A 16,453-nucleotide genomic window follows, 5' to 3' on the forward strand; every position below is an offset into this window, starting at 1 on the left:
TGCAATGAAATTTGGTACGTAGACAACTAGACAGCTGGAATAACATATGGGCAACTTTCTATCCCGATATTCCTACGGGATACGGATTACGTGGGTGAAACCGCGGGGCGCAGCTAGTATGTACATATATTTGTATTTTGTACCCACATAAACAGCACGCTATTGCAAGCATTACATCAAAGTACCGTCAGAGCAAGTTGGTATTTTGCACAATTCGATTGTTTCTACCGTCGTAACTGTGTGCCGTTGCGCACTGTACCGTTGTAGGTTATGTGTTTGTGGAATGTTCATATTTCACTAGTGTTTTAATGCGGTGCTGCTCGCGTTTGCTACGGATGACAATTGAAATCTCCCGCTGCTTGCAATTAGCATATTTTTTTTTTAATAATAGAACAATTCGTTTATTTATCTGCGTACCATACCAATTGATAGAATCATTTATGAGTGAAAAAAATTATCTAAATCTTTTTCTATTTTTTTAGGTATTATTCGCTTGATTTATTAAAGTGGAAAAAAATCTGCGCGAGGATTTTCCAGCATAGTTCTCATTCCCTTGACATTTCCGGGATAAAAATTTCCAGCCTTTTTTCATTCCTTTTTCGCTTCTGAGACAGACAGACAAAGTTATAATAATTTTAGGGTTTAGGTTAATATCTGTTAAAATAGTCAATAAGGTATATCAAATATCTTTAACTTTCATCTAATTAAATATTTTATATAAGTAAACAAATACTTAAAGAATCTGAAGAAAAAATACTTCGTATCTTTAAAATCGTGTTTAAAACCGTAAAACCTGATAAAAAACTTTCTCGCAAACGAATAAGACAAATTATAAGGTCCCACCCGTTTTGTGTCGTTCCGAGAATTAAGGTCGTGAAATAAAACCAAAGCAAAGTAATTAATACTTTGGAAGTAATATTGATGGGCGACTCTTTGGTACTGTGGTTAGATCTCATGCGAAAGGTCCAGAGTTCAATTCTGAGGATCGTTTTAACTAGTGAAATTTTTTGGCTATAAACTTTTGTCGTTTATTAGGATTGGGTTTTTGAGGTTATGGAAATCTTGAAATAACAATACAGACGACCGGATCAAAGTGGGAGCCGATGGATGCAGGCCGCTAGTGATCGGCGATTATAGAAGTCTGAGGGAAACATATGTTCAGTAGTGGACCTCATACAGCTGAGATAATGAACAAATTTCTTTCATAATTTTTTTGTCATTATTGTAAAAAATAGCCTACTATCTTTTCCCAAACACACGTGAAGGGTACTTATTTTATTTGAAGCTTTCTAATGCTACACGCACAAATTTTCTTTAGTTTTCTTTCATAAGAACCTCATCCTGTCTACATCAAACTATAGAATAGGGTAGCTGACGTGACCAGGAGAACTAGGAATCTTCTTTGAATATAAAGTAGGATGACTTTCAAAACCTAATTATCTACATAATAAATTAAACAAACAACCAACAGAAACAAAGGCTATAATCCATAATCTAATTGGAAGCAATCAGCCGAAACTTATTACCCTAACGCCAATTACAACGCCTTTCCACAGACTTCAGCTCTATCGAATCCAGTATCTAGATTTTAGACTTTCATAAATCCAGCATTGTTTTCACTGACCCAAATGGAACGGATTTACCGTTCGGGTATTAACCTGAATGTCATATTTTACTCATTATTCTTGTAGGCCTGGTGAAAGCCATGGTATTCAAGATGCCATTGCATTGAGTAGTAGTAACTAACTTATAACTAATAAGTTACAGTGAAGCATTGAACGAAAAGCTGTAAAGACTACATGATATCCCTTCTTGCATCGAGAAGCTGTTACTACTTAGATTTTTTGGAGGATGTCTCTTAGGTACCGAAAGAGTAGAAGAAATTTGATTGCTTAGGCAGGATCACGGGTGGCCGAGAGGTTAGGCGTTGCCACGGTTCAGCGAAATGACGCGGATTCGAATCCCACCTCGTTCTATTTTTTTAAATACTTTTTATTCTAAAAATGTCTTATTTAAAAAGCATTTGAATGCTATAAGCAATACATTAAATATAACAACAATTATATAAGGAATCACAAACTATAAAAATTATCTACTATTATCTGTATACTACTGGTTATATCGCAAATTGATAATAATATGTTAACTGAGTAGATAAATTATACTTATTTATGTGTAGACTGTATTTAACTAGACTAGACTATAGTATTATGACCATTTCCTCGGTTCGCGCTTCTACAATTCTACAAATATGAACTAAATAAATTTTTTATGTTCTGCGTGCAATATTTATGCAAATTTTTTAGTACAAAATTCCTACCATCCATCCTACCATCTTCATATTAAGGTAAATAATACTTTGAACCTGTATCTTGGATTACATGTTTTATAAACATTATTTGTAAACTAAAACGAAACTTTCCTCCCTAATAAATTTATATATTTTTTGTTGATAAATACCTATTTCACCGACTTCAAAAAGGGAGGTTTTCAATTCAACGGTATTTTTGGGGTTTGTTAAATCATAACTTGGTACTTTTTTGTTCAAAGCAATTATTTGGTGGGTGTTTATAAGACAAGCAACGTAGAAATATTTCTTTTGTTATGTCTTACTAGCTGTTCGCCTCGGCTTCAACGTCGTACATATTGTTTAAGTACGACGACGGACGAGTGTTGAAATTGCAGCTATCTAATTGTGAAAGATTTGAAGAAATCGGTCCGGTGGTTTTTGCGTGAAAACGTAACAAACATACAAAAATACAAAAGTTTCCTCCGTATAATAAAGATAAATTATCATATAGTGAGAACATTGTTAGAATTAACATAATACGTCATTTTTTACGAGTTATCGGGTAATTAATAAGCAATTGTTAATTGATTTTAATTTAAATGAAACGTGACTTCTATTAAGCATTTATTAGATGTTTATTAATTGATTATAAAGAATATAAGACCAAAATTTCGAGCAAATGCATGAATCGATAAATTATTGTTAAATCAAATTAGATTTACAATTTTAATTTCGAATAAATGTTTATTTTTTTCCTTTTTTAATTTATAATGCGCAAATTGTAGCTGTGTACGTATCTATTAGCGTTTAAGAAATAAAGATTTTTTTTTCGGAAAAAGAGTCACAAAAATCTGCTCCAGGTGAGGCTCGAACTCACAACCCCGGCATCGCTCACGGCCACTGCCCTATAAGTACCGTGCGCTAACCAATTGCGCCACTGGAGCTTTGATCATAGAGTCGAAATTAGATAATATTTAGGTTCCTTGTATATTTCAAAACGACCCTCTTATCATAAAAAAAAAATTGTTGGAAAAAAATTTTTGCGTGATTTTTTTTTTATTAATGTCGGGCATTCGCATTAAAATGATGAGACTTTATAGAAACGCATTATAAAATATACTCTAGGTATCGTTGTCTATGAATGTAGACAAAACATCCGGTCGAATTTATAACCTCCTATTTTGAAGTCGGTTGTTGGTTAATCGGTCTTGTTCTTTAAAGAGACGTTTGTTTTTTGTATATTTTTTATTATAATACTAAAAAAACACCAAAAAATGCCATGCAAAATTAAATTATTGTTTTAAAAGCAGTTAATTAATAGTTAGAACATATATACCTACGGACTTCAAATAGAGATAATACAGGACCTATATACATACATACAAAATATAATTAAAATATATTCATAACTAGGCGCCCGCGGTGTCACTCGCTTAGTACCCGGGGTATGAAGTAGCATATGTGTTTTTCCAGACTATAATCTATCTCTTAACCATATTTTATACCGATACGATAAGCTGGTTTCGCATGAAAGAGTAACAAACATCCATACAGTGATTATAGCTGTGTACGTATCTATTAACATTTAAGAAATAGAGATTTTTTTTTCGGAAAAAATCACAAAAATCTGCTCCAGGTGAGGCTCGAACTCACAACCCCGGCATCGCTCACGGCCACTGCCCTATAAGTACCGTGCGCTAACCAATTGCGCCACTGGAGCTTTGGTCATAGAATCGAAATTAGGAATTATATGCACAGATGTTTTATACCCACTAACATGTAAATTTTCTAAAATGGAAGAAAACAATTCAATTCAAATGGAAGCAAAAGTAAAATTTACTAAAAACTCAAAGACCTAGCCATGTACTAGATAAAGAGGTTCTTAAAAATTTCTGCATTTTTTGGGATTCAGAGTATTAAGACAGTTATGTAATGACTGTCTGTATGTTTGACTAACTTAAAGCTTAAGCTTAAGCTTAATCTTAACTTAAACTTAAGCTATATTTTAAATATCTCAACACGGACAAAGCAGGGACGTGTGGCTATACAAATCATATATTTGAAGTCGGTTCCAGCTAAGTCTAATGGAAACAGGTAATAGACTAGCTCCTTACAACTTAGTATCACAAGTAGTAACTAACTACATATCTATCTACTACTTGACTTGGTTGGACGCATTTCAAATAGATGAATGGGCAGCGTTCATAGTTTATTATTTTAAGTTTTGCTTTCAAAAAATTGTTAATTTGTTTTTTTAAATGATTAATTTCTTGTTACAGAAGCCGAACATCATGATCGAATGCTACCAGTGAAAAAAAATAGTGTATTTTGAACTGTATAAGAAAACTAGTGAAATCAAAATGGAGGCCAAATCTCATATCATCGCTTCAGCCATTGTTCTTGTGTGCGGTGAGTATTGGAATTTATCTTAATATATATAAATCTCGTGTCATAATGTTTGTCCTCAATGGACTTCTAAACCACTTAACCGATTATAATAAAATTCGCACACCATGTGCAGTTCGATCCAACTTGAGAAATAGGATAGTTTATATTATTTCAATTACGATAAATGACTACCCGGGCGGAGCCGGGGCGTGCAGCTAGTATCTAATATATAAAATTCTCGTCTTTTTACACGCTTTTTATTAGCTTCACCTGTATGTTTGTTTGTTTGTATGTTTGTTTGTTTGTAACTGACTTCTTTGGGCGCGATTTTGACCCACTTTAAACGGCCAGATTTCGTTCAAACTTTGTAGATTTATTGAGGACCGATGACAATACACTAATTTGATAAAATTATTCCAGTTTTCAATTTGCAAAATATGATTTTTGTTAAAGCGTGTTTTATAGTTTTTTTTAAACTATTATATTTTATTTATTTAGAAATTAGCGTGGTCATGGAGACTGTGTGGAGACTGTCTCCCGTGACCACGCTCGCTGTAAAGTGTGAAAAAGTTTTTTTTCTGAATGTATAATACTCTCGTAAAATCAAACACAATAAAATACTAAGTTTTTTTATGATGATGGAGAGGCGTAAGGTCAAATGCCATACGCCTCTACAAAATGGATTGCCTATTTTAAATTGGAAAGTGATTAAGAAAGGATTGACGAGAGGAATCAAGGAAAGGACGGGGAAGGATGAGGAAAAGGAGACGGGGTCTCCAGCTCCCCCACTCATCCTACGATATACAGCAACACGCTACAGTTTCATGCCGATCTTGTATGTGGTACTTCCCCGGTTCGAGCTGGCCCAATTCGTGCTGAAGCATGCTTGACTCCCACATCATATAAAACGTGTCTAAAATTACGACCAAAATGTATTCGTATAATAGACGCTTTATAATTAATTCCTAAAACATTTACAATTTTGTTGTATAAATAATTAATTTATTACAATTCATTGAGCTATGCAAATGTAATATTCCATTATTTTATGGAGTTGATTAAATTTCCGCATCCGCAAAATCGTTGAATACACATAATTATTAAGCCAAATGTATCGAATTTTCGTATGAATAATTAATTAATTCTGTTGCTTTTACTGAAATAATGTTTTAGTTATATTGATTTTACGTGAAAACTTGTATTACTTATGCTTTACTAGCCGTGTCGTGGGGTTTCACCCGGATAAAAAGGAAATATAATAAAAAAAACATTTCCTTCACTTATGTGTTACTCTGGTGTATAAACTACCCCATTGGCAAATATCATCAAATCCGATGTGTGGTTTTCGCGTGAAAAAGTAACAAACTTACATACATACATTCTTATAATTACGCTAGCCTTCCGGCCGTTGCTTCGCCTGGGTTGTCCAGTTCCCGTTCCCAAATCGGTTGAGTAGTTATGTATTACTAGCTGCGCCCCGCGGTTTCAGCCGCGCAAATCCGTAAGAATATCGGGATCAAAAGTTGCCTATATGTTATTCAAGTTGTCCAGCTGTCTACGTATCAAATTTCATTGCAATCGGTTCAGTCGTTTTTGCGTGAAAGAGCAACAAACACACACACATCTTTACAAACTTTCGCATTTATAATGTTAGTAGGATATATATGTATTAAGATTAACATTTTTTTAGGAATGTTATCCGCCACCGGTGCGTTGCTAATCACTTAACGATCATAATCATCAGCCCATATATGTTCCCACTGCTGGGACACAGGCCTCCTATGAGAGATCAGGCCGTAATCTAGCTAACCACGCTAGCCAAGTGCGGGTTGGCAGACGTCACATGTCGGCGAACTTGTGATTCTTGGTCATGCCGGTTTCCTCACGATGTTTTCCTTCACTGTTTCGAACAGTAGTGATGATATCCACATGTGCAGATAAATTTAAAAAATTAATTTATTTCTTGCACGCTCGCCCGAACCCCGACTTATCGATTTTAAAGTCCGAGTTCCTCACCACTGAGCCACCACTAAATCGACCAAACGGGGAATTTATCTAGCAATAAAGAATACCTGTTATACATTGCTCTAAATACCATTTATTTATAATGATTTACACTCATGCCGCACTCGCAATAAATCATTTGGATCATTGATCGATAGATCGTGATCGACGCGCTGCCAATAACCGTTAATGTGACATTAATCGATTGTATTGATCCTTGTTGTGTTTAACCTTTTAATAGCTTTCAATGAATCATTTATTACGAACTGTCGGTTAAATGGTTACGGTCATGAGTTCAATTGAGATTTTTATCATAATTTGAGGGTATTTTAAAAATATGTATGGTTTGACGTTCTAAAATAATTTTACTGGCTGAAGCCGGTGGATTCATTCAATTGATATCTATAGGAAAAGCTATCCCTGTGTTTAATTTCATCCAGAACTTATCAGTCGTTTTGTATAAGACGATTTTTTTAAAGGGAAATTTGCATAAAATGTATTTTTTTTTTATTCAAATAAAATAAAATAGGAGAAAAAGACAGAGGTTTGGGGCTCGACGTTTTTCTCTTTCTTACATTTGTTTAATAGACAAGCTAAGGCATAGATCATATAATTTTATTAAGATTATGTATTTTTTATAGTATGTAAAACTTTTACTATATTTTTCAGTACATGCTTCCCTTTGGGAAGAAATATTGAAATTGCCGGGAATTAAAACTTTAATAACATTATAAGTAAGTCATAGATAAATAATTTGCCTTTGTACTGATCTAAAAAGTAAAATAAAATATAATAGTTTAAAAAAACTATAAAACACGCTTTAACAAAAATCATATTTTGCAAATTGAAAACTGGAATAATTTTATCAAATTAGTGTATTGTCATCGGTCCTCAATAAATCTACAAAGTTTGAACGAAATCTGGCCGTTTAAAGTGGGTCAAAATCGCGCCCAAAGAAGTCAGTTACAAACAAACAAACAAACATACAAACAAACAAACAAACAAACATACAGGTGAAGTTAATAAAAGCGTGTTAAAAATACATAAGAAAATATTATAGTGCTTATATAGGTATGGGGTTTATTATGTAGTATAATTTTTATTAAATATTCCTTACGAGGGTTTTAATCCATACTTTATTCCTACTCATAGGATAAATGCGAAAGTAACTCTGTCTGTTACGCTTTCACGCCTAAACCATTGAACCGATAATGATGAAATTTGGTATGAAGATAGAACTGAACTTGGGAAAGGACATGGGATACTTTTTTTCGCGTAAAAAGGATAGAAGGGGTTGAAATAGAGGATGAAAGTTTGTATGCAAGTTCGTTATAGTAAAATCGGACACTTACACCTAAACCACTAAACCAATATTAATAAATAGTCTAGACCTTGGGAAAGATTACAAGGCAACTCCTTATCATGTCGTGCGATATAACCGAATTCCACGCGGGCGAAGCCGGGGGCGGTACCTAGTGTAACAATATACCTGCTTAGTGTACACCTATCAATGTATTTTGAAATAATACAATAACTGTAATAAGAATCGCATTCATACACAGCTTAACTTTAACTTATTTTTTGTCACTTAAATTGGGTCTTAATTAATTAAGCTTTTTAGAACACCCTGTAATTTCGACCCGTTAAACAGCCGATAATAGGAGCTGTCAAAATATACTGAGCTTCGAGTTAATGTAACACATTGTAACACGTACGCTGATACACTGAGCCTGTTTTTGCTAACATAGCGGTATGTATATACAGGGTGTTTCTTTTTTAATTCATAATTACTGTAAGAGAATAAAAAAATTTTGTTTTACAGTGTTTGGTATTATTATTGTTGTATGTAATGTGAAGTTTTTGAATTTGATATATTTTGTTATTTGCGTTACACGTTTTTTGTTGCTATTTCTTTTAAATTTATTCTCTTAAAATGTTTAACATAATAATAATAATAATAATCTGTTCTTCTTTGCGTATTTTCTTTCAATTAACACGTAAGGTCCGTCCGTACACTTATTTAAAAATATGCATTTTCAACCGACTTAAAAAGAAGGAGGAAGTAATCAATTGTACTGCATTTTTTCTGTTTGTTATAATTTTTTTACTGAGTGAAACGATTTATATGATTATTTTTTTATTTCAAAGCTGATGCCTCTCAAGATATTCTGTTTACATTTGGTCAAGTTTTGACAATTTGAAGGCAGTTTCCTTTTCTGTTATGAATAATTAAAAAAAGTGAACACCCTGTATACGATATAAGTCATGTCGTTATCGCTACGTTAACCCACATCGTTTTTATCCTTACTGTACTCGATAATGTGTTTAATTCCGATTATAGCTATAATTATTATGTTTTATCTAATCCTAGTAATATAATAAACGCGAAAGTTTGTATGGTTGTATTTCTGTACAGCATAAACAGCTTATCGTATCTCTGTGATATTTGGTACAGAGATAAATTTCATCTGGATTAGCACATAGAGTACTTTTACGCGGGTACCAATCGAGTGACGCCGCGGGTTACAACTAGCTAGTTTATTAATATTGCCAAGAATTATATGAATGTTGAGGTTATTTAAGTGCAATTATTTATATAGTGCGTGTTCAAAAAAAATATATAAATATTTAGTGAGCTTAAAAATATCATTCACAATTTTTTTGTAAATATTCGGCGGGAGTCGGGAACGCTCTCGGTACATATAATATTATATCAAATATTTTTTATCTTAGCGCCAGCAATCCGACTCGCACTTGACCGATTTTTATTATACGTCTAGTAGGTATACTATTTATTATCTGTGCTATACGTAACGACTTCTTAACTTAGAATTATCTATAAATAGATTCAGATAGGCCGTGCTTATATATTCTCGTCGATAAATCTTACGACTTGTCGCCAAACCAGTCGATCAACTTGTAATCGTGACATTTGCATTTTCGATTATAAAGATAATTCTATTTACAAACAAACTTACATCGATTAAAACTGAATTAACGTGATAGCCTGTGTACAAGGAAGATATGGATTGATTTAAAATAATTGTATAATATGTTATTGGAAAGTTACGACTGTCGTTTGATTTTATTGTAATTTTGATATGATTACTTGATCATTATACAGTACAGACTTACGTGGGTGCGGTTTTTATCCCGATATTCTTAAAAACTTAAAGATTTTGATGACTTTTTAATTGACTTAGTCATTCTAGAGGAAGATTTATACATATAAATAGCGCCCCGCGGTTTCACCCGCGTAAGTCCGTATCCCGTAGGAATATCGGGATTAAAAGTTGCCTAGGTGTTATTCCAGTTGTCCAGCTATCTACTCTAAAAAAATGTTGTCTCTCAAATTATATAAGTGCACACCATATTACCACGGACGGGTGTGTTAACTCGCTCTTGGCCAGCTAAAGAGGCATTATCTCTTAACCACTAAAGTAAAAATTCTGCTCACTCGAAACCTTTCAGATACCGTAACGCCCCAGATTCCTTTAGCGTATTAAGAAATGCCGACTCGATTTAAGGATAAAATACAGGAAATTAAATGTTGATGTTTAAAAGTATTCGTGTGTCGATTGCAATCGTTGGAATGTGAGTTTAAATTGACTGCTAAATGACACGGATTAATAAATAATTGAAGCCAGTTTTGTTCGAATTGTGTATTATAATGCAATTTTTATTTGTTTGTTTCATTGTATACACAGATTAGTTATTTGGAACCATTATTATATATACATATTACCTATGTATTCAAGTGTGAAATTGACATAATTGGAAAACAGAGTTTCTTGCCAGCTCTTCTCTGTAGAAACTGCTTTCCGAATCGATGGTAAACGTTAAAACTGTGTTATGACGATTCAAAAGTGTTTCTTTAAGAAGTCTAATTGAATATATAAATGTTTGGGTTTGAGTTTAACCTGAAATATTAATTTGTTCCAACTGTACTGTACTGCAGGGACTCGGGCCTCCTATGAGGGTTCAGGCCATAATCCACCACGCTGGCCAAGTGCGGGTTGGCAGATGTCACATGTCGTCGAACTTTTGATTCTTGGACATGCCGGTTTCCTCACGATGTCTTACATTGCCGTTTCAAGCAGTGGTGATGTGGATCGTGTACACATAAATCAATTAATTTTTTGCATACTAGACTGTATTATTCTCTATTAAAATACAATAAGATATATTTATTTTATATCAATACGGTGAACATATTATTCTGAAGAATAACAAGGAGCTATAACTTATTTGAATCGGACCAATAAATCTAATTTATTGAATTTTATAATAAATTAAATTAATTTTATATGATTACATATATAGAGTTAAGAGTTACTCTTTCACCCAGATAGGTTTACCGTTTATCCGATGAAATATGCAGTGCAATTGCGTGAAGCGACGCCGCGGGCCAGTGCTATCTTAAAACGGTTTAAATCGAAGTCTAAATAGGTTAATAAGCTTTTATAACTTTCTCTGCAATGCACTCGTGAATTATGGGCAGTGAAATGAAACGAATTTGTGTTACCAGAGCTGTATGAAAACCAACACGTGAAGATTTGTGAGGTGAGAAAGCTCATTATTTTGATAGCTGTTTGGCCAAGTTTTGGATCGTGGAAATTGAAAACTTTCGTCTTTTATAAGGATATTAAAGAAAACAATAGAGTATTTAGTAATTAAACGAGGAGACCACGCTCGCTGTAAAGTGTTCGAAACGTCGGATTAATAATATAATGAATAAATCGCGTTTAAAATCCGTTAAAAAGCTTTAAATTTCTAAATGTATTATAGTCGCGTGAAATCAAACACAAGAAATTAGAGTATTTATTTCAAACTAGACGCTCGTCCCGACTCCGCCCGGATTTCAAGATTCCTGTTTCCAAGGGAGTATCTCATCCGGAAAAAATCCTATCACTCAAGTCAGCTCATACCCTGTTTGCATACCAAATTTCATCAAAATCCGTGCAGATACTTCAGCGTGATTGACGGACAAACATACAAACAAAGAAACTTTCACTTTTATAATATTAGTGTGAAGTGTGATAGTGTGATAATTGAGAAAGTAAATGATTTGATGACGTCATACAATGAAGTTTGCCATGCAATGAAGTTATTCAATTATTAAACCATCATTTTCCTTAGTTAAATCCTATTTGGTTTAAAAAATACGTGGTCACTCGCGTGTTAAATTAAGAAAAAACATGCCTGTTTCATTAAGCTATCGCCGCTTGACTCGGATTAGGTCAAACTTATAAGTATTCAATATATACAAGTTTCACCTGCGTAAGTCCGTATCCCGTAGGAATATCGGGATTAAAAGTTGCCTATACGTTATTCCAGTTGTCCAGCTATCTACGTGCCAAATTTCATTGCAATCAATTTAGGAGTTTTGCGTGTACAAACACACACACATGCTTACAAACTTTCGCATTTATAGTATCAGTAGGATTAATAGGATTATTTTGCAATATTGAATGATTACTAGTGCCGATATTCTAAACATATAAATTTTTTGCAACGTTTTAATTATGTATCATAGTTTCGTATCGAATCGTACATCATATCTTTAAAATTTAATAAATACAAGGATATATTGCTTAAAATATATAAACACCCTCCCATCCACACCTCTCTGGTCCATCTATCACACCGCTAGAAATAAACAATTGTACACTACAATTCACAAAACTACAAACAGTATAAATGGGTCCGCGTTGCTGCGCTTGTCCTCGCCCACGGTGTAAACGCGATCATTTGTTAGGGCTGTCCCTCCCTGAATCATTAGATGACAAATGGACTGGTTGTCTTACAGAACGCCATAGGAATGATAATTTGGACTTAGAAACCCTGTTTATAATGTATTGTTCGTATTTCTAATGCAAATATAATGTACTATGGATATTAATGTGAGAGAAATTCTGTGTTTTCTCTGATGTCAATGTATTCCGCTTATAAGGAGATAGACTCCCGCATATAAATTATTTGAAGCAAAATTGTGGTTAATACAATAATTTCATGAGTTTATCATAATATGATTATCAAACTTCACTATCAAAATTATTTATTATTAACACCGCCCACGGTTTTGGCCATGTAGAATTAGAGGTGTTTATTCCTGTTTTATCCCAAGGGAGCATTGGAGCAAAATTCTATCACCCATTATTCTTGTATGAAATTATCTAATTACTCATAATTATACAGAGTATTCGTAAGGAAATAATTGAATCCTGGCGATCCTAATCAGGATAAAAACAATACTCAGGATATAATCACATAATTTGATTTAAATCTACCCATTAAAAATGAGTCTAATGGAGTCGAATACATAAAAACATACAGGTGAAGTTAACAGAGTGCCTTATAATGCATCCACCAATCAAAACAATAAAAATTGAGGTAAAAAATTAAAAACGCATTTAAACAACCCTTATCTTAAGCTAAGTATACACTGCTAGAATAATTTATTGATTTATCTTTATAGTCCGAGAGCACGTTCGTAAAGTTGTCTAGACTGCTTCTAAATCATCCGTTTTTTATTGTAATTGATATCAAGTACGACTGAACGGAGTTTACTAGCTCTGGGACTAGTTTTTGCCGGTGGTTTTGCTCTGCTTAGATAATTAAACAACTTAATCGGTATAGGTAGCATTGAATTTTAATAATGCTACTTTTATGGATACGATAGTTTGTGACGATACATGGATGTGTTTGTTTGTATCTCCTTCATTTAATAACGGCTCTATTAAATATAAATGTAGGTTTTATATCTATCTATACAAATATTATAAAGCAGAAGAGTTTGTTTGTTTGAACGCACTAAGCTCAGGAACTACTGGTCCGATTTGAAAAATTCTTTCAGTGTTAGATAGCCCATTTATTGAGGAAGGCTATAGGCTATATATGTACCACGGGCGAAGCCGGGGTGGACCGCTAGTGGCGAAAAACTGGAGAATTCGTGGGTCGTGCTATTTTTCCATTCCATGTAAAATAGCAGTACTTCGCGATAATAAAAAACAAACTTTATTCATTTTATAAACCAAGAAGTGCATTCATGACGAGCTATCTCGAGAGCTGCACAAACACCATTGACACGGCAATTTCTATTTCATCCAAGAGAAAGTGACAACACGTTTTGCATGCGAATGTACCGTAATCGCTTACTAGGGACCGTGACGGACATGGTAAATAGTGTGGTCACCAAACGGGATCGCCTATGAATGTATGCGCGCCTGGTACTTTAATTAAATAAACTCGTTTTCTGTGTCTGTAATTGGATGTTTTTTATTTATGGTATGGAAAGTTAGTTTGTTTTGTTTATTGGTCTCTGGTAATCTTGGAGGTTGTGGTTTAAACTCAATTACGTTTATGCATACTAATATTTATTATTTGATTTCTCAATATGATAACGGTTTTGGGTGTTTCTTTGGAACTTGCTTTCAATCGAACTGAAGAAATACCGAAGTTTTTTTTAATAAAGTTATATCAAACTATACTTATACTATAGTTGAAAATAAATTTATTACAACCCTTTTTACACGCTTTTTTTACAACCCTTTTTACACGCTTTTTATTAGCTTCACCTGTATGTTTGTTTGAATGTTTGTTTGTATGTTTGTTTGTATGTTTGTTTGTAACCGACTTCTTTGGGCGCGATTTTGACCCACTTTAAACGGCCAGATTTCGTTCAAACTTTGTAGATTTATTGACGACCGATGACAATACACTAATTTGATAAAATTATTCCATTTTTCAATTTGCAAAATATGATTTTTGTTAAAGCGTGTTTTTTAGTTTTTTTAAACTATTATTTATTATTATTCAATTATCTTTCTTATAATTTAAATAAATTATACTTTTCACCAGTTACGCGCCGCGGTTTCACCCGCGTAAATCCGTAAGAATATCGGGATTTTTTTATTGCATTCGATTCAGTACTTTTTGCGTGAAAGATTAACAAACATTCACATACACATACATCCATCCTAACAAACTTTCGCATTAATAATATTAATAAGATTAGTAGGATTTAATAAATATTTTACGAGTATTTCCTGCACATCAAGTTACTTCACTGCATTGATGATTTTATTTAAATTGTGTTGTTCTATTATTAAATAGATTATTATTAAAAATTAAATTAATATCATGATTAATATATACATTGTCATGTTTATCAAAATGGCAACATTTGTAAGTCGCATCATTTCTATTCCCTATCTCGAATCCATGCATTTGATTAATGAAATATGTATTTTGAAATAAATACAATCGAACTAATAAACAATGATCAAAACCTGAAATTTCCCTTTATGACTAAATGGTTGACATTTGAGAGTATATAAAATATAGAACACCCTACCAACCTTGAAAGTTGAGGAATGCGGTCACATCCCAATCAAGTATCAAGACGAGTAAAGTAAGTGTCGTTGATTTATTAAAAGGAAATGTTATAGGCCAATGTCTCAGTAATGCTGATGAGATCAAAAAAGTTGAGAAAAACTTGGTGTTGTCTAAAAGCTGTGTGTTATTTACAATGCTTATACGTTTAGAAATTAAAGACTTTTTAAGGGTGATTTGAGATGTCTCCCCGTGACCACGCTCGCTGTAAAGTGTTCGAAACGTCGTTAATAATATAATGAATAAATCGCGTTTAAAATCCGTTAAAAAGTCTTTAGTTTCTAAATGTATAATGCTCGCGTAAAATCAAACACAAGAAAATACAATGCTTATATATTTCAACGATATATTTAGCTACGTGCATTTATATTTAACTAGCTGTCACCCGCGGCGTCACTTGCGTGTGATACGGCTCAAAATAGCCTATGTGCTAAACCAGACTATAATTCATCTCAGTACCAAATTTCAAACAGATACGATAAGCTGTTTCCGGGTGAAAGAGTTACAAACATCCATTCATTAATCTATCCATCGATACTCACTAACTTACGCGATTGTAATATAAGTTGGATAGCTTCCAAGATGTGTATATTATGTTTTTGGTCCGTATTGTACATTTTCGGTAATACAAATGGTAATATTTTTAGAAATCCATGAAAAACGTTTACGACCGCCTCCTTGGTACAGTGGTTAACGCGTGAGCTTAGAATCATGGGGTCCTGGGTTCGATTCCCAGTGGGGACGTAAAAAAAATGTCTCGGTCTGGCAGGACACAGAAGGCTGATCACCTACTTGTCCATGAAGAAAATCGATCACTGAAACAGATGTATAACATCTGCCCCATACCCCACTAGGGGACACGGGACTTCACTTTTTATGGAAAACGTTTGACGGGCGTGTCTTTGAGAGGATTTAAGCCATCGTAGTTCCGAATAAATTAACCGCTTTCGATTCAGTTTTGTAAGTAACAAATAAACATATCTTCAGATCTGTTTTGGAATACTTATTGAAAGAAGATGAACCAACATTATGAGTTAAGAATTCAAAATTTGTGGGTAGTTTTTATTTTTTCTTAAGTATTATTCTTCTAGCACATTTTTTGTAAGGACTATCTGGGCCTCATATGCACTTGGATTGGATTTTTCATATTTCTCTTACAGACTTTACTGTCCTGACAACAACGAGAAAAAACAGTTTCCTATTTAGTTGAATGCTCTATAAATGCATTTCTTCAATTATATACTCATCTGCAGAGATTCCTTTTAAACCATAAAATATTTTCACCATCGACGTCGTTACAAAACTTTACGCCTAACAAAATCTTAACGAAAGCGCTTTAACGATAATGCATCAATTATATTAAATATCTCGTTAATT

The 16,453-nt window shown here is 33.4% G+C and overlaps 1 protein-coding gene and 2 non-coding genes across 3 annotated transcripts in view; 1 reads left to right on the forward strand and 2 right to left on the reverse strand.

Annotated features, from left to right (window-relative positions):
- The window catches only part of LOC119836952 (agrin), a 52,811-nt gene that overhangs the window by 25,901 nt on the left and 10,457 nt on the right, over positions 1-16,453 (forward strand). Inside the window, exon 2 of the mRNA XM_038362425.1 lies at positions 4,570-4,699. Coding sequence (XP_038218353.1) covers positions 4,651-4,699 — 49 coding nt within the window. The 5' untranslated portion in view covers positions 4,570-4,650. The remainder of the gene's footprint in view (positions 1-4,569; positions 4,700-16,453) is intronic.
- Trnai-uau lies at positions 3,143-3,234 on the reverse strand. Its single transcript is given in 2 exon segments — positions 3,143-3,178; positions 3,197-3,234. It is a non-coding gene; the product is annotated as a tRNA-Ile (tRNA).
- On the reverse strand, positions 3,919-4,010 carry Trnai-uau. Its single transcript is given in 2 exon segments — positions 3,919-3,954; positions 3,973-4,010. It is a non-coding gene; the product is annotated as a tRNA-Ile (tRNA).

Source organism: Zerene cesonia, chromosome 26 (genome assembly GCF_012273895.1).
Source record: "Zerene cesonia ecotype Mississippi chromosome 26, Zerene_cesonia_1.1, whole genome shotgun sequence".
In the NCBI taxonomy this organism is placed as follows: Eukaryota; Metazoa; Arthropoda; class Insecta; order Lepidoptera; family Pieridae; genus Zerene; species Zerene cesonia.